Below are 27,901 nucleotides of genomic sequence, written 5' to 3'. Positions count from 1 at the left end.
GCGGTGCTCTCAAACACCAAGCGTAGCATGTACAAAATTTTCATCACTGCAACCATAAGCTCCTGAATTATGTTGGAAGCCCGTGAAAGATTTTGCAAATATTGCATATAACCAATTCAATCTCACCACATCTATGTAATATCCAAGGTGGCAGACATAGGTCTTTCCTGCCCTCAAGATAGCAAACTCACCTATTAATTCACATCCTTGACTCACCACACACCAGCTGCTGTTTATGGACTAGCACCCCTTAAGCTAACTCATGCTAATCGGGGTGTGGTGATATGGTCATATAATTTGAACCTCTCAGGTTGGGAATGGTCATATTGTTCAGCTGCTGCCCCGCTGACGGACTGGTTCATTCAAAACAAACCAGTGAGAAAAAAAGAGGGATTGCCTGTGATCTTCTCACAACTTGAACCCCAAGCCTACAGTGTACACAGCTATGCTAATGAAATGTCATGAGTAGTACTTCCCATGTTGTAACCAAAAGCTCATGAGTTACATTTGAAGGCAGTGAAAGATTTTGTAAATACTCCATATAACCACTCAAATATCACCACATCTATGTCAAATCCAAGATGGCAGACATGATTCTTTCCGCCCATTGCAGTGTTGCTCAGTGCTTCCACAGATGACCTGCTAATGGTGCTAAAAATCATTTTGTTAGTGTTCAAATGCAACAACAAGATCCGTCCACAAGATAACTCACCAATAGCTCCAGGGCTAATTTGAACATGAGGAGAAACCAGCAGTGGATTTGTGAATGACAGTACTTCCGGGTTCTTCAACGGAAGTTCCACCCGCCGCCTGAAGGGTCCGCCAACCTCATGTTGTAGAGCAGCTGTCTGTATTGTTGCTGTGTGGTTGATGACGCTCATTAAACTAGTTTAAATGAAACACTTCACACTTGCTGTTGTTTACACACTAGCACCTTTAGCTAACTTGTGCTAATCGGGGAGTGGTGGTTGAGGACCGTATAGTTTTGAACCCCTCCGGTTTGCAGGGCTCATAATGCTCAGCTGCTGCCGGGCTCCCTGCCCTGCTGACGGACTGCTCCATTAAACAGACCAGTGAGGAAACAGGGAGGGACGGAGGCAGACAAATGAAACCGGAGTGAGGAGGCTCAGACGCGGCGCATGTTCTCAGAGAAAGGGAAGCGGTCTGCGGCTCAGTCTCTGGGGCTACGCCTCCCTCCGCCCGGTCCCGTAGCTGCAAACAACGCATCTGTTGTTATTTACACACCGGCCTGTTCTCCACCGGAGCAGCGGGCTCTGGTTCTCTCGCCGTGGACGCGTTTTCCACCCGGAATGCCCCGAACAACTCGGCAGACACGGTGAACTGCTGACGATGGCTCCGGCGCGGATGGTTGGCAAAGTTATGGCGAGACTTTTGGGAAGTGTTCAGCCTCTTCGCTGCGGACTCACAGCTACACGTCCGGCTGCGTTTCTTCACAAGGTAAAGGCTCCGTCCAGTAGTTTTAATTCGGCTGGTGTTCTTTTAACGTCACTGTAAAACTGTTCAAGTTTAAGGACTTCCTGCTTTGTGAACAGTGTAGTTTGGGACACTGGTCGCTTTGAATAGCGAAGTTAGGGCTGGGTGATACAACAATATCGTTATATAGTTATCGCGATTTCATTTTCATCAAAAACTAAATATCAGTTTCGATACATATTGGTGTAATACACCATGTCAGCACATATGTATACACATTGTTGATCTACCTCAAATTGCTGTTTGTTTCATTCTCTGTCCATAAAGACGAGTTTGGAAGCTTCTTTAACCTTAAAAGAAAAAATAACTTGACATGTGTTGCGATAACTATCGATTTTTTTGATTTTCATATAATTCTTTCCATATTTATGGCCATCCCTTATTTCTTTCCTCCAACACCTGGTCAAGTTTATTTACATGTCTTCGATCAGATGTCTGACTTTCAGAAATCCCTCAGGTGCATCACCTACCTCCACGGGGGGTTTACGTGCAGTCTAAATACATGATCGATCAAGCCCATCAGCACTGAGAAGTGAGCTGGATTCATCATTAACTAAACATTATCTCTTCTCCAAAGCAGAGCTCATTCAATTACTCCCCTGAGAAAGCTGCTCACTCAGCCTTTTAGAGAAAGAGACCATGGAAATGCTGCTAATTATACTCCTAAACTCAGTAGAGACTTTTTAAAGCCCAATTCATGATTCTGCATCAAATCTACATACACATAGAAGTGTACCCTGCATCGTACCCTAACGTGCACCTCCCCATAAATTGAACTATGCATTGGGGCGAGAGCTGTGATTGGTTCGTAGCGTATCGAATTTCCAGCAGACAGTACTTCCAGAATCTCCCGCTCCTCCTCACCCGGTTTAATGGTCGTACAGACCATGTCCTCCAACGTATTTTTTCTTCGTTGTAGTTATTTAAGAAAAAGTTTTGCCCTTCAACATCCATCAACTCCAACATGATAACACTCGCCATTGTTCTGAAGTAAACAGAGACGGCAGAGAATTTGTAAATATGTGTATACCAGAATTAACTCAACACAGTAGCATAGAAGCTCTATGGCCACTAGCATTTTGGTTCCCTGCCTTCTAGAGTTTTGGTGGTGTAATTGCAGAGTGATGCACAGACACATGCTCAAAATGACGTAGGCCCCATGCATAGTCTATGTGCGTACCTACGGCGTAGCTTTGACTCAGAACCATGGATCAGCCTTTACACCACACAATCCCAGTAGGCATCACTAACATGGCTATAGTCTGCAGCATGCCCAGCAGAAAGGTCAATATCTCATTGTTTCATATAGTGCATCATCAGGTGCAGGCCTGTATATATAGTCCACTATAAATCATAATGGGAGAGTCAAAGTTAAGAGGAATATGTCTGTGTAAATCATCAAATGCATTCAGCTCTTTCGTGTAGTGCAGGACAGAGATGCTGCATAAAGTGAAAACTCGCATTGCATCAAGGCATCAGCAGGAGCTTTTTGTGGTGCAGATCTACCCATAATTACTTGGGCTGTTACATTGGCCCACTTTTAATTACCTACATTTTAAAATCTATGGTATCACCCAGCTGCAAAGAATTGCAGAGGTCAGCTAAGTCTTGAGGAGGCAGATCCCAACTGGACACTTCAAAACTCCCTGACAGTGCAGGGAGAAAAGGGCAAACTGTGTTGCTACGCGCCACAATTGTCGTCATACTGAGTGGAAATGGCAGCTTTCTGGGCTTGGGATGAAAACACAAACATTATGTCTGGTCAGAAGGCTGGCATGACTCACTCCCACATGCGAGAATGGCTAAGATATTTAGACTTGAACATATGTAAAATTGGAGCTTCACTTTGCCTCTTTACAAATGACATACTATAGGTGCTCTTACAGCTGCTAACACAACAGCAAAACACTTAATATTCCGTATGTCCCTTAAAATTCATATTTTCACCAAAATTTGGTTATGGTCATGTTGGGATCATATTGATGGATAGCAGATAAGTATGATATGCTGGAGACTTACTTTGATATGGATCATTTTGTTTATATTCTGTAATGGTATAGAAAATCTCTTGTTGTTTTCTGCAGTGAAAAATGCTATCATCAGTAGAATCCAAGTGGAATCATTGATACAGTTTTCTCTGATGGAGCCAACTTCAAAGCCTTGTTTTCGGGGTATTTCTCTCCTCTTTTGTCACCTGTGCCGAGAAGGTTTTGTATTCACCGCTGTCTATTTGTTTGCAAATAAGATTACACAAAAACCACAGAATTCTACTCACTGAAATCTATGAATGTGTGAAATTTGGTGCAGCTTGATTGAATCTAAGAGCACTGTTAGGGGGAAGGGGGAAGTGCCATTGGATAAAAGACAGTGTAGACTAAAGAGCAGTTTCACTATCTGCATCTTTACCTCCTGGGCCTCCATAGCCTACAGACTGGGTGCGTGTTTAGTAATCAAAAGATAGATTTTAGGTGGAATATCAATTTAAAGCTCAAATGGGCGGTTTTAATGTTGTGCAGTTCCTAGAATCGCGGTGGAAATTTAAAGGTGAAAAAAATCAGAGAGAGAGAGAGAGAGCATAATAAATTGATTTCCCTCACAAAAATGTAAGATTCAGATATTGAACATCATTTAAAACCTCTAGGTCAAGTCAAGAGTGTGTTTTATCAGAGTGGCTGCACTACAGTTTGTTTAAATAGGCTGGAACGACACATGTAATAACACAGTCACTGACAAGACAGAATTATACTACTGTTTAGAAAATCAGTTTTCAGGATCCAGAGTGCAAATGACTAGTTTTGTATCAGAATCAAGTTTATAAACCAAGTGGGTTTTTCACATATGTTAAATTTGCTTTTGGTGCATAGCACTGAATATAGTACCTGGAAAGTGAGGGGAAAGATAAGGCTGATTAAAGTAAAAGCTACAGGGATTTTGGCTTTTTTTAACCAGTAACTTCTAGTTCCTTCAGATAATGTTTCTCTTCTGCAGACTGTACTACACAGGTAAACATTGTATGATGCAGCTTGAAATACGACTGTGCAGAGCAGCAGCGCTTAGAGAAATTTAAATGACGTGCAGTATTCTCAATGCAGATAAGTGAGATCAAGTTTGCTCCGACTGCAGTGCCTAGAGATTTTTCATGGCCTGTGTTAGCAGTAACACATGAAAAACACAGTGTAACATTCTGAGAAATTCTACATTTGCTTGCAGTTTCCTTCCGGAGTCAGATGAAAAGGTTGCTATCAGCTTTTTATCTGAACACCCAGTTTTGAAAGTTTCAGGAAACTAAACAAGATGAAGAAAGGAGATGTTTTCCCCTTGAAACATGTAGAAATAGCTCTGTTCCTCGGTGTAGTGACAACTCTGGGCATGGTGACAACAAGGCATGTTCAGTCAGAGTTATACAGGTACAAATCGGGAGGAAACTGTTTCGTCATTATTGTCTATCTCTGCTTTTCCGGTAGTTACATGGTGTTACAGGGTGTTATGCTGCTGATAAGGTAAATGTTTTCACCCATCAGTTTTTTTTGCACTCTTGCACATTGTGAGATGGGGCTTTTTTCCAACATTTTCATAGATTTCCAGGTGAATAATTCATGGATCTAGATGAAAAAATCAGGCACATTAAGGCAATTCATATCTATGAATGTGTGAAATTAGGTGCAGCTTGATTTAAGGGAACTGCCTGGCCCTGGAGAAAGTATGCGCTCTACTGAGTGTCATTCTAGTTTTAACCCATTGTGTTCATATTCATATATATAAACCAAAGCACCCTTGTTCATCAAATAGAGAAGTCCAATTTGTAAAATATGTAAACTAATTATCAATACTTGGAGATACTTAAAATCATAAAGTGAAAGCATAGTTGCAAAAAACAAAAGCGGCAGATTTGGCAACAGTTCAGATTTTCTGAATACCGAAAGTGAACGTGATGACTTCATTGAGGCAATGTGCAAATTTTGTGTGATGGCGGTTTCTGCATCTGGAGATCACATCTAACCTCCACACACACACACACACACACCTTAAGCACACCACAAGAGTGAAGCTGCCCAGAGTGAAATCTGACAGATTAAAGTAAATGCACTGCAGATATTGAGCCGACTCTGCTAAATGTCCAGTGTAATCGGTCACAATGCTGTTGTCAAGATTTAATGACCCGGTAAACATTTTCCACACTGTGCCATCCCTACCCTCTACACCTTTATTGGCTAGCTGACATTTTGAGTGTGCTGAAATGAAAATTTGTTTTGCTGAAGAGGAGATAAATGTCTGTTATTCTACATAAACCTTTAAACCCCTGGCTCCTTATGCTGTCTGGTACCTTTCATCGTTCGAACGGACAATTTGCTGTAAAGATGAACAATGTCATATTCCAGTAAATGTGACTGTTTTCTTAGTGTCAAGAAAAAGGACGTGCCAGCCACAGAGGCAGTTATATAATACAGAAATAGAATAGGAATGGAAGAAGCACGTGGACATGACTCACAGGGAGTTTCTCAGATATGTGTTTCAGAGTTGTTTAGATGTTGAGGTCTTGAGCTGTGGAGCAGTGCAACAAAGTTAAACTCCATTTATCTTTGGTATTGCTGTGGCATCTGGTTGACCTAGTGGTTAAGCCTCCCATATGTAACCATATAACTCCACCTATCTCAGTTCATTTTCAGCCTTAGTTTCATGTCATAACCCTCTCTACCCTTATAATAGTAAGTCTGAGGACTTCTCCTTTATACAACAAACTAGTTCTCCAGCGTCTCCTGTCCTGATTCGACCTTGTGATGAAGCAGAGTCTAGCGTTGTGACCAAAAGGAAAATATGATTCACTGGATCTGGCAGAGGAAAAGTTTTGTTGCAGTTTTAATTCAGGGAAGTTATCTTTTTGTTGTAAGGCATTGTTTTTGCAGCAAGGCTGCAGATTGCAACCAGCTGAATATCCCTTCCCTGAGGAGGAAAACCTATGATGGCCTCCAGGTATTATAACCACCGGATAAAAGCCCCCTCCCCCCCTGCTGTTTTTAGCTAACAAGAACACATTGATCCTTAGCTTGTGAATTACTGTTTATACTTAAATATCAGAGCAAGATCCAATATGGATTTTGAGGATCTTAGCCAATACCAATATTGAGGAATAATATAATCTAATACTGATATCAGCTGATGGATATATATTTTAACTGAGTGCACATCTTATCTGCATTGTTTATTCTGTAAGATAATTATTATTGACCAACCAATATATTCAGGCTCTATGATATTCTGTATTTATTATATGGACATTAAATTCTATTTCTGCCTACAGATCCCATAAAACCTACACGCTGGTCCTTTTAGGTCTGGCTTTTTCTGGACCTTTGCAAACAACAAATCAATGTTGCCATCTTTTATCCCAATCTTTTCTGTATTCAGCGCCGTCATCATGTTCTTCTGGGCTTTAGAGCAACACACTTCAATTGGGGTTGAGTAGTGATTTACAGGTAGCAAATCAATAAATGAAAGCCCTGCCTCTGCTCGTCACCACCCTCCACTTTCTGGCTGCAGTGAAGATGCAGATGAGAATTTCTTGTGAGTGAGTAACTATTTGGAAAGTTGTCAGGGACTGAGAGGCCCTGCCTGTTGGACCTGCTTGACTAAAGTCCATCTTCACTCTCCTATTGTCAAATAAATTAAATCTGGCTTTTGATTTGCAGTAATTGTGGGTTTTCATAGTTTTATATGTTATTATCCTGTGTTTTCTGTCCCTCTGCAAACATTTATTTTTTCATTTGACATTTCTCACAGTTTTATAGTTTGATTTTAATTGCAGGAAAGATTTTTCTTCTTCCTGCTCCTTTTTTCTGTCATGGAATGTGTGCATGTGTGTGGTTTTTTTTTGTGAAATTGTTTTGAGCAACATTGAAATGATTAACATAAAATAGAATAAATGAGCGACACTAAGACAAAGCCTGTCTTTCTGTTCTCTTCATTCAGTCGTCAGCAGCACCTGGCTCCCATTATCCTTTTGTCCTTCTAACCTGACTGGATCATTGACTGGATAACAGAACAAATGCTTCAGTGCAAATCTTTTTCTTGGTAGAGTTCTGGCTGTTTCATTCATGATGTCAACGGGGGAATAATTCAATTTCTCTTCTTGGCAGCTGTCATTTTTCACCCCAGCCTTAAGGCCAGTTTGTTGCAAGCATATTACGTTTTCCCTTTTTCTTCTGTTTCGAGTGGTGTCTGCAACAATGCAGGATGTAAATCATACTGTTGTGATTCCACGTGCATGCACAAAAAGTCACTTTACCTCTGCATTGTGGCATCAAACCTGTGTTGATGTGATGAGGGGAGGAGGGGATACAGTGCAGACGCAACAAGCCATAGCTCAGTTGTGACAGGATTCATAATGAAGTGACCTGCTGCGAGACTGCAGGGAAAATGAGGCTGTTTTTCACCACGATAACCCTGATCATTGCTCGAGCAGGAAGCAGAGACCTGCTCTGCTGCAGAAAAGGGACATGGCAGTTTGTCATTGCTCAGTTTTCACACCCCATCCTCTCTCTCTCTCCCCCGCCCTGTTGGCAGGTCATTAATAAGATATGTGTATAAAGGGGATAAATACACCTTCAGAGGATTGTATGGAGGAAGAACAGTTGGGGGAAATTATGTGATGCTGAGGAGCAGGTGTGCAGCGCTGTTCCCCCGCAGCGGCAAAATCGACTTCCTCAAAAAATGTGTGAAGGACAATGGATAGCCTGTGACCACCCTGCACTCTGAATATTGATCACTGCAGTAAAGGGGACTATTGTTTGGATAAGCAGTCAAACGTTCAATCGAGCAGCCAGTGGTGACGTCAGTCATCAAGTGGAGCAGAGAGGCCTGCTGTTATGTGTCATGTGACATGATCAGGGCGTGTTGGCCTCTTTCTCGTGGGTTTGCCATGTCTGGGCTTGTTCAGGCAGCATGTAGAAAGGTGTGTGTGTCTTTCTCCATGAGAATAGCCACAATGAAAAATTTGATTATGTATGCAATGCTAGGGCTGGGCTGGAGTACAATTAAAATAATTATCACAATATGATTTAGATAGGATAGTCCAGTTTATATGGATATAAGGCTTATACATGGTTTATATGTTTTAAACCAGAACCTTCATGCAGGGGCAACAATTAATCTTAAAACTTGTGACATCTATCATAATAATTATCGATATCACTTTAAATCCCAGCCCTATTTATGGAAACTTATTATATTCATTTGAAAAAAAATCTGCTCTGTTTTTCTGAATTAACGAGATTGTCTCAGGAGAAAATGTAGAAGGCACTTAGAAGAATGCATACATCCACTAAGGCCGAGCAGTCTCCTTGTAAAACCACATTAAAGATCACTAGATCCAGATTTTCATCTGGCTCTGCACCAATTGAACACACAATTAATTATCTTTATCATCTGGCAATGTTAAAGTGAAAAAAAAGAAATCCTGGATCCACACCAACGATTAATGGATACTTTCCTGACCCATACTCGCATCCTTCTACCTACTAACTATTGCAGATGAAAACATCACCTCCTCGGTGGAGGTATAAAAAATAGCTATTGTTTTTCTACCCTAATAGAAGATCCCATTTAGCCGACTTTGAGAGCGTTGGAGCAAATATGTCCCAAAAGAGACATTGGGAGATACTTGTGTACACATAGATGACATTGTTATTAGTTCGTCTGCTTTGCTCTGGAACTGCAGGGATGGAAAGTACAATGATCTGTTAGTTCAGAAAAAATGAATGAAGCAGATTTATTTCCTCAAGTGAATGCAACGCTGAGATAGCCTAATTACGTTTGCTGCTATAAACATAACATTTTGCCGCCATGATGTGTGCAAGAGCATTTGTAACTGCCACACTTAGGTGAAAGAAGTAATAACACAGGGCCAGGAGCAAGGCTTTGGAAAAATGACTAGTATTCATCACGCAGCAGCATTGTCTGCCACACTGGTCACATTCACTTGATTAAGAATGGGATTGGTGTGCATGCATCCAGCATATAAACTGCCTCGAGGCAGTCAGTTGTTGAATTGACTCCAGTCACTGATCTAACATGTGCACACACACACACACACACACACACACACGCACACACACACACACACACACACACACTGTACACTCCCCTCAGTAAGACAAATAGCCTGGCTATCACCCTTGATGTTTAGATCCATTTCTACTCTAGTCACATCTGCAGGACAAGGATGTGTAAACGTCTCAGCTCACTCCCCCACTAAACTACTTTAACAAGAAGTGTTTGCTAATGACAGTGAGGTTGTATACATGCATTTTATTCCCATGCATCTAACGTATAAGTCGACAGTCAGCACCTGCACCCACTATGGCTGGGGCAGTCGGGAGTGACATAAAAAATGCTGTGGCAGGTTGTTTGTCATAAGCTGTTTTCATTAACACAAAGTCCTGAGCTGTTCGTATCTGAGCCTTAGTAGAATGTGAGTGAGCCCACGTGAGAATACAGCAGGAAAATTCACAGCCTGTGAGTGGGCTCAGTGATGATGTTTCTCATCATCAGTACGACAGACGCAAAACTGAAAGAATGAAAGAAATATCTCTGAATGAACAAGATGCGCCAAACACATAGAGGACGCCGACAAAGAAGACAACATGATTTGAGAGCTTTTGGCGATAAAGGCTGATGCAGGCGATGAAGTGTTGTAAACAAAAACATGAAGTACATCATGTCCTGCCTCCTGCTTGATCTAATCAGACGACACCCCTCACCCGAACGTTCTGGAAACGGTCCTGTTGTTGTGAACGCATCTGAAAAAGTCTGCAATATGTTAGTACCTAATTTTCCAGTGTCTGAAAACAGCTTTAGAGATGATGTGTTTCTTGTCTTGGGTTAAATATGAGTAGACAATCAGAAGAATTTCATGTGTTGAGTTAATGTATTGATGCACATTTCTCAGTTGTCAGATATTTTCTGTAACATTTACATCGTGGCAGCTGATACTGTTTCAGATTCATGCCTCCCTCGGGTTTCAGTCCTCACTGCTTTTTATTTAATGGGGTCTGAACGGAGTTAGTATTATACTTCAGTAAAGTTCGGGGCCTCGAAGGAGAGCTGGTGCACTGATGTGTAGGTGGTAAGGCTCTGACGGCTCTCAGATGTAAGACATCTGCAGATCCGACACAAGCTGTTTTCTCTTTGGGATCACTTTGTTTGGCTCTTGTTAGGATTTGCATTCATAAAATCTAACTTTCCTTCACAGTGTGATGCATTACTTCATTAGCAAGCTCACAAAACCTTGCAGTTACTGTAATCCTCAGTAAACTGCAAAAATATTTAAGGCACATATGCCCTTGCGATGTTTCACCTTCTAGCGCTCTGTCAGTGTGTGGTTCAGACCCGAGAGAGAGAACCCTGTGTGTGGACAGTTGCTCATTAAGAATGTGAATATTATTTTTCCTGCTCCGAACCATTGGAGTGTGAAGAACTGCACATCCGGCTTCTGCTTCGCCTCTGTGCCTGCAGGCTTCTCTGCTGTCTCCCCACATAAAAATGGGCGGCTCTCTTGTTCCTCCTTAATGAGATATTGATCGAATAAACTGGGCGGGATGCAGAGGCTCCCACATCCCTGGTTGCCGGTTGGACTAAGATGTATTCAAATAGGTCCCTTCTGACTACTGTGAAGGAATCTGTTGTTGATGTTATTGTTCAGAGCGCTTAGCATAAATCTGGAGGATATAACATCGTGAGTCATTACCCTGCTATGACTGGACCAACCATTAGAGATGTTCAGATACTGATGCCAGAATCTGAAATGCCTCTGAAGCGGCTGAAAATGTGCATATTGGATATCAGAGATTGTGCAGATCCACGTACCGATCCAATACCACGACAGAGCACTAATGCAGTGGCCATTCCAAACATGTCTGGAATGGGCTGTTTGCTTGGCTTGTGGTAATGCTGGTTGCAGCTTTCTCTCAGAAATGCAAAACTGACCAGCAGTAATTGAGTCACGGGCAAATGAAGATTAGCTGCAAGACCTTGGAGCCACAGCTGCTGCACAGAGAGCTGAGCACCTGTTTATTCAAAGTTCAATGAAGCTCGACTCAGTACACAGAACCCCCGAATCATCACTTGCGTTTATAAGTCCCAGCCACCGCTTCTACAGAGCGCCGTTCGCCTGTTAATTCAAAGTTTACTATTATTGAACATGTTGCGTCTCCAAATCTTTGGGCCCTTAACAATACACATGCAAAGTGTGAAGACGACAAGATGAACGATTCTCGAGACATGCGAGCCACAGACAGACAGAACAGACAGACTGGAAATACCAGATAAGACAAAACAACAGCGTTAGCAAGAGCTAACTCCAACAGCAGCAGTTTGTCAATATTCTGCGCTGGAAAGTCTCACAAGCAAACAGCGACTTACTACATATTTATTTATTTGAGATCTTTTTCAGTTATGACTGTTAAACTAAATAATAAAAGATTTTCCATGTTAATTATTCTCTGTATGTATTTGCTTTTCAAAGGGTTTAACCTGAGCCAGGGTTAGGGTTACTTCCATGCAGGGTCAGTAGCAAATAGCTGTTAAAATACATTAAGGTTGTAGGTGTTATTTTTCAATGCGCTGTTATTAGATTGGTGCTCGGTATCATTAAGAGGGTGAAAATGGCATTGGAACATCTTCACCTAACAAAATGCTTGTGTCACATCCCAGTGGTGAGGACAACGCCCAATGAATGCACAAGACGGAGAATAAAACTGTCTACAATGATCAAGTCTTCCCAATGAATGTGTTCTCCAATATCTCCAGGAGTAGAGACACACTTGAGGTCTTGGGGAGCGATAGCACTCACACACCAGCATTTCATTATAGACGACGGCTTAAATTTAAATGAAAAACAGTGCATCAGCAAAAAAGAGCCGGTGTAATCTGCAGAGTCGAACTCCCGGTTGATCAGGTTTACTCACTGTTTGGAAAGGGAGTGAGAGGCATTTCAAAAGGCTCGGTTGTTGCAGTGGGAGAGAATCATATCAAGGTAAAAGCTTTCTCAGTGCAAGGGCCAAAGCACAGAGAGCTTAATTGCTGCTGCTTGCTGCTGCTTGCTGCTGCTTGCTGGCAGCGAGTCCTTCTCATCAAGAGGCTCTGGGTCTATTTACTCTCCATTGTTGAGACTCTTTACTGAAGGAGAGGTTTACTGCTGAACTCGCATTATAAAGCTGGCCAAAGTCTTTTCATTGTGTTTAAATGTCCCCTGCTTCTCCATCTTTCTTTCTGTCCCTCTTCTCTTTTCAGGTTCAGCAGAGGTGGCCTCCACTTGGACATCAAGCTCTTTTCTACAGCACACTCTCGCCCTCCAGTGGTAATATACTGTTACTACATCCACATAAAAAAGAACTGTTGCCTGACACACAGCTGTGAGACCAATCCCTCTAAAAGTACATTTCTTTTCCCTCCTCTTTGTGTTGCAGATGTGTCTGTGAAGTACAGATATGGCCGTTTGGTTCTGGAGGTCCCGTTGCCATCCAGGAACGAAAAGTGTCTGTTCTTCCTCCGGCCCATGCTGATGAGCGTGGGAGACCTGATCACGGATCTGCAGAGAGAGGATCCTGGAGCGACTGCTTCTATTTTCTCCAAGGGTACGACACGTGTTAGCTATGCACATACTGGGCAGAACACGTTCTTCAGGTGTAGTCAGTCTGGTTTAACCTTTTGTTTTTGGTGCTGCCAGATTTAGTAGGTTGTGTATAAACTCTGAAAGCTGAATAAAGTAGTTTGGCATGATTCCTGAAAAATATATTTTTAATCATCAACTAATTTTCACCACAGCAGCAAGATTATAAATCAAGTGTAAAGGTTTTCAAAAGTTAATCAGTAACACTTTTCTGAAGAAGTGCATGCAGTTACAACACAAACTATACTTTACCTGAGTATTTTCACTTTTGCTTCTGTACACTGATTATCTACTGATTAAAATACTCAACCTGTCACACTACATTTAGTCAAGATACAACACAATATAAATCAAGAGATTATGATATATCATAGTAGATTAAACTACCAGCAATATAAATTATAAAGTGGTTAAAATCAGTTCTACCAGATTCTGCAACAAAGTAATGTACATATTATTACATCAGCAATTATAATCCAGTAAAATGTTCTGATCCGATCCCGTAAATAGGCCACTCTGAATAATGAGTATTTTTACATTGGCTACATTAAGTCTATTTTAAGTCCAACCATGTTCATCTTTTTACTTTTACATGTTGAATGCGTGACATTACTTCAAGCAGTGTTTATATTGTGTGTATTTCTACCTTTATTTAATTAAAAGACATGAATACTTGTTCCACCTCTGTGGAAAGTACCCTGCACTGCTGGGGAGTTGTTTCACTTTCTAATACAAAAGGTCAGCACTTCCCAGCTATAACATTCAAACTGGATCATTGTCTGTTTGTGACCCTCGACACAGGTTAAAGGACAACTCCACTGACTTCACATGTTGAAGTCCGTTTACAGGTGTTGTGGACAAACTGCTGCATATGAGAAAAATAAAACGTTGTTAGAAGTCTTGGGTCAGTGTTTGTCGAGGCTGAAGTTTGAAAATGAAAACAGACGAGTGGAATATGCTGATTAGATTTTGTCTCTACTTGTGGTTAGAGGTTCAAGACTACATAGAATAAAAAAGAGATTCTGTTTCATTGGTTTTGATCCTTGTCCTTTACATGCAGTGCTCTGTAATGTAGATGTGCATTATGAGGATTAAGATAGGATTTTCCATTTTATGTGCTTTTATTTGAAGGATTGAAGAGGTCAAATGTTCTTACATTTCACAAGAAAAAAATAAAGAAAAGTAAAACAAATCATTAGTTTTCTGTCCAAGAGATTTTTTTCTCTCTCTCTAACCTTTAGACACCTCGCAGTCTCTCAGATTTATTTTGGGTTCCTCCCAGTTTGGAAACTAAATAATAAGTGTTAAACAGGCAAGATGTAGGTTGTCAAACATTGTGTTTTCAGTAAATACCTACAGCAGTTACAGTGGTGTTGGGTGTCTATTTGCTTTATCCATAATGCAGCACAGTTTCTGGAAAGACTGGAAAAACATGCTTTTTATTCTGTAGCACTCTGTCCATCGACACCACCCGAGTACAACATGCAGGGACATTGTTCAGAAGCTGCTGAAAGGTATTTTAAGTAGATAAGGGAAGTTTAAAGGTCGTGTTTTATTATTTCATAAAATGGGATGTGGTAGAACTGCACAGCATAGATTTATTTCCCCCATATATCTAATTTCTATCCAAGGTTTATGTTGGAGTGATCTGGTGAGCTTTCTATTGTGTTCTTATGTCCATTAGTCTGTCGCTGTTTCGTGTTTATGTGAGCAGTCTGTCTGAAAACTGTTCCTACAGGATGTTGGATAAAGTTGTTTGATTGCAGTAAAAAGACAGAGCTTTATATTTGTCTTCTGTCAACAGATGGAGAGCACGTAGAGAGCACCACGCTCATCGATGCTCTGCTGGACAAGGAATTCCAGCTCGTCATCAACGAGGCCGTCTATGACGTCAAAGCACCTGAAAAAGGTATGAAACACGTTTCACCCCGACCATAAGATCAGTTCGCCTGCCTCTCAATTACACTTAATCATAAAAGGCATGTTTTATCTCTCCATGCGTGACTCGTTATGTCCACTACTGCAGTTTGTGTATCCAGTGAGCACGTCATGGAGCTGGAGGACATGAAGCACGTTGTGCACCTGCTGCACACAGCGCTCCACATGCCCGAGCACCACCTGCTGAAAGAGAGGGAGCTGCTGGAGAAACTGGACAACCTTAAACAAGAACTGTCGCCTCTAGAGAAGGTAAACGATGTATCTGCCACTACATGCATTTGTCATTCTATATTTCCAGAACAGTGTTTAGAAAGTGTCCCGTTAGTTCTGCTGGTCAAGCATCCATGAATCAGCCGTTAAACAGTCCCCCTTGTATCATTTCCTGACAGATGAAGGCTCAGCTGTCTCAAACTGCAGAGTTCCACAGCTCCAAGGTTCTCTGGACCGGCATGGCCCTGCTGTCTGTGCAGGGTGGAGCTCTGGCCTGGCTCACCTGGTGGGTCTACTCGTGGGATGTGATGGAGCCTGTCACTTACTTCATCACCTACGCCACCAGCATCGGAGCCTTTGCCTACTACGTCATGACCAAACAGGCAAGCTACAGGGACATATAACCCAAATATAACTCACAGGACATTTTGGGAAATGTGATTGTATCTTGCAAAGAGTTGGATGAGGAGACTGATACCAGACTCACACCTATCTGTTAAATAGGATAGGTGGTTCTCATCTAACTCTAAGAAAGCAAATTATCACAATTCACAAAGTGTATTTCTTAAAAGTATATAGTTAAACCAAAAGTTTGGTTGTGCAAATTCGTGCATTTGTTTATATGTTTTTTTGTCCACATTAACAGTAAACATAATTTCTTGTCTCCCTCAGGATTATGTCTATCCAGAGGCTAAAGACAGACAGTTCCTGCATTACTTTTATAAAGGGGCCAGCAAGAAGAAATTCAGTGTGGAAAAATACAACGAACTGAGGGATGAACTTGCTCAGGTTAGTTGATGTTTCCAGTTTTTATTATCTTCCACTTATCTAAATCTTAAGCTACAGATACACACTGTAGTCACAATCAAAAATGTAAATAAAACTATGGATGTGGTCATCGCTGAGAAGAAAATACATTTAGCAGCGCAAACTGGTGACTTGGAGATTTATTGTTTTTAATCGCATCTGTACAAATATGCAACATCCGGTTGGTGACGCTTCCCGATCAGCTCTCTCTCTCACTATTGCAGGTTTCTGTAGGAGCCGATTATCAGCGAGGCTCCGACTCAGTCGGTAGCATTAAGACTATTTTGTAAACCCCCCACAGTTCAGGATTTACGTGGGCACATAGTTGGCACCAAGTGGCCTCCAGCCAAAATTGGACCGATTTTCCTCTAGTATGCAGCAGCCTTAACATGTAACCTTTAAAAAAAATGTTTTTAAGAGGGTTCAATACTTGGATGTTTAAATCCCACAGAAATAATGATTAATGATAAGGGTTCTGTGTGCGATTGTTTTCTGTCAGGTGGAGGAGGATCTGAGACGCCTGAAATATCCAACTCAACATCAGCTGCCACTCGAACAGATTCAGCCAAAGCCATGAACCGAAGCCAAGCCACCAAGGATCGCTGCCACACAGACACACTAAGGAGCAAAAACAAATTTTCTGCTTAATTTTGATAATGGTCCCTTTTTAACCAGGAATCCATACCATTCTGCTTTTGTTTACAGTATTGACAATGATGCCAATAATATCTTATAAAATACTAACACTGTTGAAATAAAACGTATTTCCCCAACACTGGGAGCATCTCCTGTCTGTCTGAGGTGTCTATTTATGGAAATCTAAAAGATTATGATGCCAGTAGACATAATGACGCCATTTTATTTTAGTGTATGAAGATTTGCAAACAATTTCTAAAATAGTCCTTTGGCCAAAAAACAAAGAATTTTATGTTTTTTTAAATGCATGGACAGCACAATTGATGTCACACAGGATTTATTGTAAAAAAAAAAAGTCACATGATTCAGACCACAAAAATACAGAATGCGTGTTTGCTGGTAGTTATGTATTTCCTGAGTATTGGTCATGCAACACAGCTGAAAGTGTTTTAGGTCCACAGTACGTGTTTTAGAACAGGACACCCCTTCTCCCTGAGGTAGTTTTCCTCATTGTCGTTTGCTGCTGTTTTGGGTGCAAATACGCAATATTAAAATTTAGTACCGTGAACTGCTACAACACAAAGAATAGCACAGACATAAATTCCCTTTTTGGTGGCGTGAGTTAGGACAAACAGCATGTTAATGTTGTCCCTGGATAATGTGTGTACGCAATCATTGATGCTGATAGAAACAGTTAAACCATGATGTGAACAAAATCATCATCGGTATCATCAAGCCCGGTTGCTGTGTTGTCAGGTCACCTGCCTCACAAAGAACATACAGTGAGTGGGGAAATATCTGACATACATGCAACTGATTTTACAGCAGAGACAAAAAGAAGACAGTACTGTTGTGGTACCACAGTGGTTTAAACTGGATTTAACAAGGCTGTGTAGACTAGCTAACACAGAAGGTGGTCCATGGTCATCTTTCCGTTAGAGTTACAGTGGTAGGATAAAATAACAGGAAGGAACATCTTACCACATACAGCATCCAATACACGAATTAAGATCTCAGTATTAACTGCTGATTTCACATTTCTGGCACAAAGAAAGCAGTGGAAGAAATTACATTCACATTTGTCTTTATAAAGTTTATATTTAATATGGAGTCACCCTGAGACTGGACATTTTGGACCAGAAAGCCTCTGGAAGGTGGAAAAAGAAATCATCTGGTAAAATACATTTACTGTAAAGATGCATTCAGGGCTTCCTCCAGGAAATTATTTAAATTGTTTAGCTCAAGTGGAAAGTCGCCCAGATCCTGAATTTAATTACTAAAGAACACCCAAAGATTACTCATGTATAAAAAGCATTTGCTATATAAAATGCTTACTCCGCTCCTTTCCTTCCTTTTTAATATTCGATTTTTTAAAAAGTACATCAGCTTTAATGATGTTACACATGTGGTCTTTGTTAGTCTAACAGCCGCAGTAAAGAACTAGTTATCTAATAAACAATACTAAGGGATAATCACATTTATTCATTTTTACCGACTCATTAATCTGAGTGGCTGTGCTACAGTATAATGAAAACACAGTGCTGTGCTGAGTTTTACAGTTGAGTTTGCAGGACAGACTTTTTTATAAATCTTTTGAACACATGTAGTTGTGATGAGTCTCCAATATACTGATTTAGCTTGAGAAGGGCACTCAGAGAGCGCATACCTACACAAAGGCTAATGCTCTATCTCGCCATATGAGAAAAAACTCTAGATCCTCCATAATCCGGCGAACCAAGAAACGCAGATGAAAACATAACGTCCTCGGTCGAGGTAAATACTGCAGGGCTGATATTGGATTACATTATAACCTAATCTTATCCTAGTTTTTTTGTTCACTTTATCGTGGAAAAACAGGTAAAGAGAGTTGATTAGTCTGTGTCATTCACTGGTTTACAGGTACCTGGTCAGTAATCATATCCCCGTCTTGATCCTCCTGACATGTTGATGCATACATTTTTAATCACCTTCATTAACTGAGTCATGGTTCTACCCAGACATGATTATTATTTCTCAATGTGAAACTTGACAGGTTTCAGGTGTGATCGCCTGAGCCCAGGAGAACCTCCACATTTCATCTCATCGTGGGAAAGGCACATTCCTGTTATTTTAGAACCACTGGTTTGAATGGAAATTTTACACCTGTAAATTAGCAGGTTGTTGATTGCATCTGTAGATAATTGTGCTCAGCAACGACATACAGAAGTGGACCACAGGAAAAACATCATTTACATCTGAATTTAACAGAATCTGTTGCACAGGAAACAATTTTAAAAAACATCTTATTCAATGACTGATCAGAAACTGTTACTTTTTTGGTCTGAAGTATAGTTTCTTGGTGAGCATTGAAGCAAAGCAAGGTACTTGCTTCTTCCCGATGGCGTTCCGGTCACTAGAGTTCCCAACGCTCCTCATTGACACTTTTCTGTTGACCAACGTGAGAAGCTCTGTGATTTCGAGCGAATCCCCGAACCTTTGAAGCAGCTCACATAGATCCTGGATATACCAGGATCCATTGATGGTCTCCCGGTGGGAATAGTAGCCTTAACAAAAGGACACAGAACAGGATGTTTACTGACTGGACAGCAAACAGTGACTTAAATATACTAAAACACACTTGTTTCCAAAAACAACAGTTACTGAAAAATTTCAGGAAAATGTTCAGACTTCAGTGCATGTCTGAGGGCAGCTTGAGCATGAATGTCCCCACCCAGAGCAGATTATGAGTGTTGAACCAACTGCTCACCTTCAGCCACAGAGTAGCACATCAGGAAATCAGCTCCAGCAGGGAGGGTGTAGACAGCGCTGGCGTCCACCACCACCTCATTCGTCCTAATTTCATTGTCCACGGCATCGCAGGCCAGCACTGGGTCATCGTGCTTGTCTCCACGACACGCCTAGTGACACACACAGCCACGGTCATGTTTTAAGTTTGCGAAGATTTCAAAATAAAGCTTGGTAATACTACATGTTGTCTTTTTCTAATATTGGACTGGGTTCTCTCTTCTTTTTTTTTTAGGTACCTGTAAGATAAAGATCTTTGGTTTTCCTACAAGACTCTTGCACTTGTCTCCTTTGAACATGGCTGTGATGTCCTGAATAGCGATCTTGCCGTCGTATGTATAAACGTGGTCGTTCTCACCGTGGCTCAGGAAGATGAGCAAAAAGCAGTCTGCTTCTGAGTGATTGGCCCCAGAAGCTGGTGGGATGGAAGGTCATTGTTAATTGTAGGCCTGAATGAGACAACGTGTATAACAATACAGCAAGGAAACATGTCTGAATTTAAACTACTAGTTTAGATAGTTCTAGTAATAGTTATATTATAATAATACCACATGAATATACATGAGTCATTGAGAGGCGATAGTGTGTTTACCTGAATTGATTATTTCTAAGACCTCCTCCTGTTTGTAGTTATCGTAACTTTTCACTTCAAAGCCCAGGGCAATCAGCCTGAGGGAGGTGAAAACTAGTTTAGCAATTGAGAAAACACTGCTAATACAAGATGTTATCACAGACCCAATTTATAGCTGCAAAACAAGTACAGACAAGTTGTTCTTAAGCCAAGTGATACCTTCTCTCCAGGTTGTAGCGATCAGCGTTGGTCCCGTGCCTGTCGTTTAAGCCCAGGCGCCAGAAGAAACGCTCCTGGTTAAAGATGAGCGCAAGGCCTCGTCTTTTGTTGGTCATCTTGTACTCCTCTGCAGGATCCAGAGCTAAAGAGCTGATTTCAAAATAAAGCAGTTGAGTATTAGACGAGTACTGGACCGGAGTGAAGTGAGAATTTCCAGCCAATGAACACACAAAAACAAACTGAAACCTTCATTTTACCTTCTGATGAAGGCATCTGTCTCCGTTAGGTTCTCCGTGCATGCTATAAGAAACATAACATATATGAATAGTCTACGTTACAAGGTAAGTCTGGCTTTATACAGAGATTCTACAGGTTTCAACAAGATAAATTTAAGACTTTAAACGACCATAATCCGAGTGAAGAATTAAATTAACATAACTTAGTCTATCTCAACATATTTCAGACCTATGCAGATCTGTGCATAATATATTAACATATCTAAGACTTTTTATAAGGCCTGAAATTCAGATTACTGAATTTTAGACTTTTAAAGACCCTGTGAAAATCCCTTTAATAGCTTTTCTTTTAAAGGTCACAATTACTGTTATTGTTGAAAATACATAACGCTCATTCAATTCAGTTTCCTTCATTCTTGGCAGACCAGGTCTTAAATATAGTGAACAAAGTAAGTAAGTATATTTGTGTCACATCATTAGAAACCATGAGGATGTGCAGCATCAATGCTGTAGATTGTTTTCACATGTTGGCACACACATTTCAATATGTGTACAGATGATGTTACACCTTTTAGAACCTTTTGTGTATAAATTTAAACAACCTAAACTGAGTCGACACTACTCGTCATGTGATTGTACTTCTGTGTTTATTATTTAAACTGCTATTGACCTATGAACCTGAAATAAAGCTAAACTAACTAACATGGCATGATTGAGCTGTTTTCATGCTGAGGTGAAACTGCAGGTGCGCGTAGTGCTCCACTGCTGCTGGGTTTGGGGTCAAGCAGCCATTGTTCCGTCCTCAATGGCTGGATGACAGATGGAGAAAGTTGGCAAAGAACAGAGGCCAAAAGTGACACCTCCACACACACCACCCTCCAAATATGTAGACTGTGTGTGGAGGCAGTAGCTCGGGGGGGGGGGGGGGGACACAAATTGAAAGGTTTTTATCTAAAATGAAAATCAGTGTATGAAGGCATTTCTGCGCTGTACTTTATGCTTGTGTGTTTTTTATTTGTTTTACACTGAGTTGTCTATTTATCAGGTACACCTGGCTAAATCCTCAAAATTCTATAAATTGTTTATCATTTGCTTTTTAACTATTACGTATTTTTTGTGTTCAATTTTTAATTGTTTATACTTGTAAAGCACCTGGTGACTATGTTTTAAAATTTGCTTTTTAAAGAATGTTTAATATTTATTATTAATATTACTGTCTTAAATGTCCTGGTGAGCTTTTGGTGAAAAGTATTGAGCCAGCTTTAAAGTGATTTGAAGGCACTGAGGTGTATTTGTGTGTCCTCATCTTTAACAGATCAACTCCAACAAGGAGGTTATGTTTTCACCCCAGTTGGTTTGTTTCTTTGTTTGTAACCAAGATAACTCAAAAGATTTGGTGCTTTTTAGAATTGAAGTGGATATTCAATGTTGGATGTATGTGCTCTACTCAACGACATCCTAGTGGTTTGATCTGTTTGTTAGCAGAATTGCACAAAACACTGCAACTGATTTTCCATGGGATTTTATTTGGATGGGTGGGGCATGACCCAAAGGAGAACCCTTTAAATTCTTGGTCTGGAACTAGCTTGAGGGGAGGATCCACACATTCCTTTTTATTATTTGAGTTTTTCAAAATGTTCCCTGATTTCTCAGACAATGAGTGTATGCAATATTGTAGATCCAAATGAAGTGTTTTGAGAGTTTCCAGTTTATTAGGAACACCTACATATCACATACACTATAACACAATATACCTCAACCCCATGAAAGTATTTTTTTTACATTTTACATTTGTGAAATCAAGATAATCAAAGCAAAACAATCTACAAAGCAGGGCTGTCTCAGCTTTCACTTCAAACTTTATTGACCCATGTTGAGTTTCTACAAGACGGGAATTAAAGTCATATCCTGATTATTCTTCTTTCTGCTCCTTTTCATTCAAGATTTTAGATTTTGTGTTTGCATTTAATTTAATGTTTTGTTAGGTCAAAGAATGAAATAAACGTATATGAATAAATAAAGAAACATGCAGGAATAGTGATGTCTGGGTTGCTGATTGAGCTCACAGTTTGAATTGACTGTATTTTGGCCTTATGGGTAATAACACCTGCTTTCTCCAAACATTTACCTTGGTGTGTTTCACTTTTGTTTCGGTAACACCTTGTGTCTACAGCAGCAGAAGTCTGTGAATGTGGAGTTTACTCACCCGCCCTGTCTGTTGCTGTGTGGCTGTCTCTGGCAACACTTCCTGGTTAGATGACACAGAACACCAGTTAAACGCTGACACTGAAGTGGTTTGGATGACATTAGAAACCATTGTCGTGACTTTGAAGACTTTGATTTAAGGCGTCGCGGTTTTTTCAGGAGAAACCAGTCGGGAGATTAAAAAGTATTCCCTCGTGTATTTTTGAGATGTCTCACACATGAGTCCACAGGTGACTTGTTAAATACACATGTAAGGGTTTTACCTTCCCGTGAGTGTCCCGCCGACATGTTCCCGATCCCTCTCTCCTTCCGAATGAAAAATGAAGTCGCTTCGTCGAAAGAAACACCGACGAGCCAGAGATTTAGCTCCTCCCTCCAGGCGAGATCTTATTGGCCGACCGAGTCCAGCGGAGAACGCGGTTGGCTCTCGCCACCGTCACTCAAAGCCTGACGGCCGGGACTTCCGTGTTCGTCACATTGCGAAGTGAAACTCAGGTAGATTTAATAAATCTAACAATAAACAGATTAAGAGAAGAATCCAGTTTATTCCCGTTTACCAACCAAAGTGTGGAAAACAATTAAAAACCGCAGAAGACTAGATCTACAGCTGATGGCATGTTTGCCTTGACTTCGTGTTCTATTCCTAAAAATGATCAATTATCAATGAAAATACCGATTAAGGTTAATTTTAGTGAGATCACGTTAAGTTTATCAAACATATTTTTCTCTACGAAACATCACAAACATGGAACACATATATTTAGTTTATTATTTAACAGTTCAAAACAAAAAATATTACCATTAAATTATTACTGTTATTTTACAAAAAATATTTTATGACGAAGGAAAGTAGCAAATCATCGGACTTAGTAGGCTGGACTTAATATTTGTTTTTTTTTTGTTTTTTTTCTTGAAAATTACTGAAACCATTACTTGATTATAAAGAACGAGTTGCCAATTATTTTTTGTTGAGCAACTTATTGGTTAATCGACTTATTGTTTCAGCTATGTTGCAGTCGATCATTAAAAATGATCTGGATAAGCATGGATGAATGAATTAACGTGAATTAACTTTAATAACATGTGCTGCATGAAAGATAAACAGTTTCTCCAATATTAATGACTATTAATGACTGTACTACATAAAGACATGTTTCATTATTGTAGTGACATTTGAATCCAGTGTCTACACAATGTTATCACATTTGCCTCAGCTGAGTTCACTGTAGTGTCTCCCTTCATGCAATATTTGACTGATTTTATAAAAGGTAGAAACAAAACAGTTTTTATAAAAAAATTGTTTTAGATGCTGTAGAGACACATTCTTTACTAACTTGCCAATCACGTTTCTATTAAGCCCATGGGTGATATGGCCAGTTATTATCTAATCATTTATTTAAGGTTTTCTGGACATAACAATGCAAAGAGGTGATAATAATAATTGGGTAAATAAAGATACAGTGAGGCTGTTCAATTAGTTTGTTGTGCTGAGTTTAAAATCAGTTGCTCATTCACAGAAAAAATGCTACATTTAAACCTCAGAAAATCTTGTTGACTGTGGACAAAATGCTCTATGAAGCATGTTCAGCTGTACACCAACTAAAATCCTTCAGGTTAAACTGACTTAGCTTTACACATTTGGTCGTACACATTCAAACCCAGGAAAACCCCAAATACTCTCAAAAGACAAACACGTCATACAGTTTTGACAAAATATAAATAATTAACTGCACAGGAAATATATTAATTGTCCACAGATGTAAACTAAAGTAATTTCACATTCACTTGTCTAACAGAAGTGTGTCTTTCAAATTCAGACAAAAAAGGGAGCGGAGCAACTCTACCCACACTCTGTCCCTGAGAAAATCTTCGAGTGTGAACAAGAAGGATATTGCTGGGGTTTCTCTCCTCTCTCGGTGTTGTGCCTCTGAAACCAGTCTTTTACGATTCGTTTCTGTGGCCGTGTCACAGTTCCCTCTTCATTTCATACTGACACACACAGGAGTCTCTCTGGCTGTCCAGGTACGGTTTACATCCCATGTGCATCACAGCATCGAACAACAGATTCACCGCCGTCTCACAAGCTGCCGAAACAGAGAGAAAGAATCATGAAGGAATGACAAGGAGAACAGGAGCATAAACACGCACAGATGAAAATCTGTTTGAAAAGAATCAAATACAGATTTTAGTTTATTGTGCATTAAGAACCATCCAAAATCTAAGTAGCATTGAGAGCTAAATCAAATTAAACATTAAATGTGGATTCTCAAATATAGAACTTGAGGCATTTTCAAAACCTTAATGACTATCAGAATAATCCAGATGATTTAACCCAGTGTTTAAAAGAAAGGATTGGCCGGGTGACACTGATTTGAGTCAGTGTGATTTGGATTACTGTATCCAGATACACAGTGTTTGACATAAAGCCCTCTCTTGCCCTCTGCTGGACATAAATAATATTTCAACTGTTTGTACACTTTAACCAGCATAATCACACAGGTCAAATCAAATCTGTAACTTTTCACAATTACTCTACAACGTACTTCTGTGTACATTCATTTTATAAAATATAAATGTCAAACATGTCAATAATTTTTTAATGTCTAGTGGTGATTAAAAAGACGGTTGTGCTGACTAATTACAAACACTGATACAGGACAGACTTCTTGAAAAAGTAAAAAAAAATAATAATAATCACCATCAGGAAAATAAGTAAAATAAGTAAAATAACTAAAAATTTACAGAAACTGCAAAAACATTTTCACAGACCCACAGATTGGTTTGTCATATGGAATTCCATCACATGAAAGGGACTCAGCCTCTCACCTTGGACACTCTGCTCCAATCCCAGAGTTCTTTGCACGTTCCTGCAGATGGTCTCCAGACAGTCCTGGAACTGCTCATCGCAGTCATGCTTCTCTCGGCCGCACGAGTCGTAGCAGCGATCGTGCTGGTTACAGCATTTGGTCATGGACGGGATGCCGATGTCAAACTGGAAACAACGACTTGGTTACTCTTTGATTGCATTTAGTGTGTTTTGAACATGATTCCTGTAAAAATGGCCTGGTCCCCACGAGAGCCTGGAACTCAACCTCACATGAGGAGACAGGGGAAGCTGTTTCAAAGCTTTAAAACCGGGAACCTCTGTGCTAACCACCACTAGCCAGGGTGGTGCAAAGTAAACATAAAGTGCAACACAATGGTTCATACACAATCCATTCACTGTGCATATTTGTCCTTTTTTACACTGCATATATTAGTTTTAGTTCCCTTCATATTTTTCAATATTTTTTATTTTTCCTTACACTTAAGTACTGCATGTTACTTACTGAGGCCTATTGGACTCTTGCTGCTGTAATACTGCGAATGTCTCCACTGTGGGACTAATAAAGGATTATTTTATCTTAAATGCACAGCTTTTCTATATTGTCCAGTTTGTGAAATAAACGATTTTCATATCCGCAAACATGAATGCAGATACAGATATATGTCTGTGAAAGTGCCCACTGTGTGGCAGCTGACACACAAACAACACACTACCTTGAATCCGAAGAGTGGGGAGCCACATCCGTTGGGTGGCGGCTGCTTGTACCCAGGACGAGGCACCGGCTTGTAACCTGTGAGACAGGAGCAAAGGTGAAGACGCTTTCTCTGCTTCTTCTGCTGACAGTTATCTTGTTGTCAGAGATAAACACATCATGTACAGTTGAATGTCTTACTGTGCCACTCAAGGGGAGGTAACACACATGTCCCAAAGCTCTCAATGGATAAATCAACTCAGACTGTAAATATGTCTCTTCATTATGATCCAAAGCTGTTTTTATTGAATTAGCAGGTCAACACACATGTGAATATCTCCAGCTGTGAAACATGACTTCTGACACAAAGTCACTATTAATCTTCTTAAAGGTTCAGTGTCAAAGATTAAAGGTTCAGTGTGAAGAATTTAGTGATATCTAGTGTTGAAGGTGCATGTTGCAGCTGAATACCCCTCACCTCACCTTTGAGTTGTTATGACAACTGAAGGCTCCCACAGGTCCTCTCTCATGAGAAGGGGAGGGTGAGGTGAGGGGTCTTCAGCTGCGACATGACACTTCACCACTAGGTGTCACTAAATCTTACACACTGTACCTTTAATAACAGCTATGTTTTCTAAATCAGAAGCTGGTTTACCATCACTACACCTGTAATGACACAGCCCGTCATCTCCCCCGAACAGGTCCAGTGCTGCGTTCAGGTACGTGTCGATCTTGTGTATTCCGTTGCGGATGGTTTTCAGGGTGGTCCTCCAGTCCGGAGTCTCCGGCTCCTGCTTCCAGGAGAACACACGTGGGAAAACCCCGCAGCAGAGCAGCCCCAGAAGGACAACACGGCCGAGGCCCCTGTGGCACAACATGACCCCCGTCACGTTTGGCTCACAGACCCGAACCCGACACGTTGGCTCGACTTCACGTTTGTTTATTTCTCGGTGGTTTGTCTCGGCGTCATCTCAACTTTCGTTTCTGCTTGTTTTCACGTCACCTCAAGTCGGAGTGATGTCACCTGACGCGGCCGGGGGGGGGGGGGGGTCGTTTCCGGGTTTGACGCTGTCACGTGGCCGCTGATAGGCCAATGGAGAACACGTTAGGAACTGCGACGTCAGCAAATAAACGACTTAACTTTATCCTAAAGGTTCAGTGTGAAGAATTTAGTGACATCTAGTGTTGAAGGTGCATGTTGCAGCTGAACGCCCCTCACCTCACCCTCTCCTAACAAACATGAGAGAGAAGCTGTGGTATTCTTTAATTGTCATAAAAACTCAAAAGGTGATTAGTTTGTCCAGTCTGGACTAATGTAGAGAGGACCCCCTCGATGTAAATATAAAGTATTTAAATATAAAGTATTTAAATATAAAGGGTCTTTTCTGGGATAAAGAAAACTACAATTAATACAATTCAGATGAAATGAATTAGTGAAAACATCATGAGGATTATTCTACATTCAATTTATGCGATTGATCCCTTTCATCTAAATCTTACAGACTTTAAGAAAAACGAGAGTCGATGTCGAAATAACTTTTTTCTAACTCTCATTATTATTATTATTATTACTATTATTATTATTATTATTATTGGTATTATTATTGGTATTATTGTT

General features: G+C 40.4%; 3 protein-coding genes and 1 long non-coding RNA gene across 4 annotated transcripts in view; 1 reads left to right on the top strand and 3 right to left on the bottom strand.

The window, feature by feature from the left end:
• The window catches only part of LOC138411311 (uncharacterized), a 41,611-nt gene extending 40,529 nt beyond the window's left edge, over window positions 1–1,082 (bottom strand). The window contains exon 1 of the long non-coding RNA XR_011243953.1: window positions 713–1,082. This is a non-coding gene — a long non-coding RNA (uncharacterized lncRNA). The remainder of the gene's footprint in view (window positions 1–712) is intronic.
• On the top strand, window positions 816–16,903 carry LOC109638321 (calcium uniporter regulatory subunit MCUb, mitochondrial-like). The gene is made up of 8 exons (XM_020101240.2): window positions 816–1,458; window positions 12,781–12,847; window positions 12,957–13,124; window positions 14,964–15,068; window positions 15,186–15,346; window positions 15,487–15,690; window positions 15,980–16,096; window positions 16,614–16,903. The coding sequence occupies exons 1-8, from the start codon at window positions 1,351–1,353 to the stop codon at window positions 16,689–16,691; spliced, it is 1,008 nt and encodes a 335-aa protein (XP_019956799.2). The 5' UTR covers window positions 816–1,350; the 3' UTR covers window positions 16,692–16,903.
• A 167-nt stretch (window positions 16,904–17,070) lies between these two features.
• On the bottom strand, window positions 17,071–23,144 carry LOC109638322 (caspase-6). Its single transcript, XM_020101241.2, has 8 exons — window positions 23,029–23,144; window positions 22,767–22,808; window positions 20,582–20,624; window positions 20,325–20,474; window positions 20,127–20,203; window positions 19,774–19,949; window positions 19,497–19,647; window positions 17,071–19,293 (listed from the first exon to the last, which is right to left on the bottom strand). The coding sequence occupies exons 1-8, from the start codon at window positions 23,051–23,053 to the stop codon at window positions 19,058–19,060; spliced, it is 900 nt and encodes a 299-aa protein (XP_019956800.2). The 5' UTR covers window positions 23,054–23,144; the 3' UTR covers window positions 17,071–19,057.
• Window positions 23,145–23,814: 670 nt separating this feature from the next.
• pla2g12a (phospholipase A2, group XIIA) lies at window positions 23,815–27,356 on the bottom strand. The gene is made up of 4 exons (XM_020101301.2): window positions 26,939–27,356; window positions 26,306–26,382; window positions 25,592–25,757; window positions 23,815–24,849 (listed from the first exon to the last, which is right to left on the bottom strand). Exons 1-4 carry the CDS (start codon window positions 27,159–27,161, stop codon window positions 24,731–24,733), a joined length of 585 nt encoding a protein of 194 aa, XP_019956860.1. The 5' UTR covers window positions 27,162–27,356; the 3' UTR covers window positions 23,815–24,730.
• Between the last annotated feature and the right edge of the window lie 545 nt (window positions 27,357–27,901).

The sequence above is a fragment of the Paralichthys olivaceus genome, chromosome 8, assembly GCF_024713975.1.
Source record: "Paralichthys olivaceus isolate ysfri-2021 chromosome 8, ASM2471397v2, whole genome shotgun sequence".
Lineage (NCBI taxonomy): Eukaryota > Metazoa > Chordata > Actinopteri > Pleuronectiformes > Paralichthyidae > Paralichthys > Paralichthys olivaceus.
This window is presented reverse-complemented; position numbering and strand designations above follow the sequence as displayed.

Coding starts and splice junctions, on each gene's coding strand:
- LOC109638321 (XM_020101240.2), top strand. CDS start 1,351: ATGGCTCCGGCGCGGATGGTTGGCAAAGTTATGGCGAGACTTTTGGGA. Junction 15,069..15,185: donor CGTCAAAGCACCTGAAAAAG/GTATGAAACACG, acceptor CCACTACTGCAG/TTTGTGTATCCAGTGAGCAC. Junction 15,347..15,486: donor AACTGTCGCCTCTAGAGAAG/GTAAACGATGTA, acceptor ATTTCCTGACAG/ATGAAGGCTCAGCTGTCTCA.
- LOC109638322 (XM_020101241.2), bottom strand. CDS start 23,053: ATGTCGGCGGGACACTCACGGGAAG. Junction 19,950..20,126: donor CTTAGAAATAATCAATTCAG/GTAAACACACTA, acceptor CCATCCCACCAG/CTTCTGGGGCCAATCACTCA. Junction 19,294..19,496: donor GTGCTACTCTGTGGCTGAAG/GTGAGCAGTTGG, acceptor CCTTTTGTTAAG/GCTACTATTCCCACCGGGAG.
- pla2g12a (XM_020101301.2), bottom strand. CDS start 27,161: ATGTTGTGCCACAGGGGCCTCGGCCGTGTTGTCCTTCTGGGGCTGCTC. Junction 26,383..26,938: donor TCATTACAGGTGTAGTGATG/GTAAACCAGCTT, acceptor CCTGTCTCACAG/GTTACAAGCCGGTGCCTCGT. Junction 25,758..26,305: donor CCCCACTCTTCGGATTCAAG/GTAGTGTGTTGT, acceptor CGTTGTTTCCAG/TTTGACATCGGCATCCCGTC.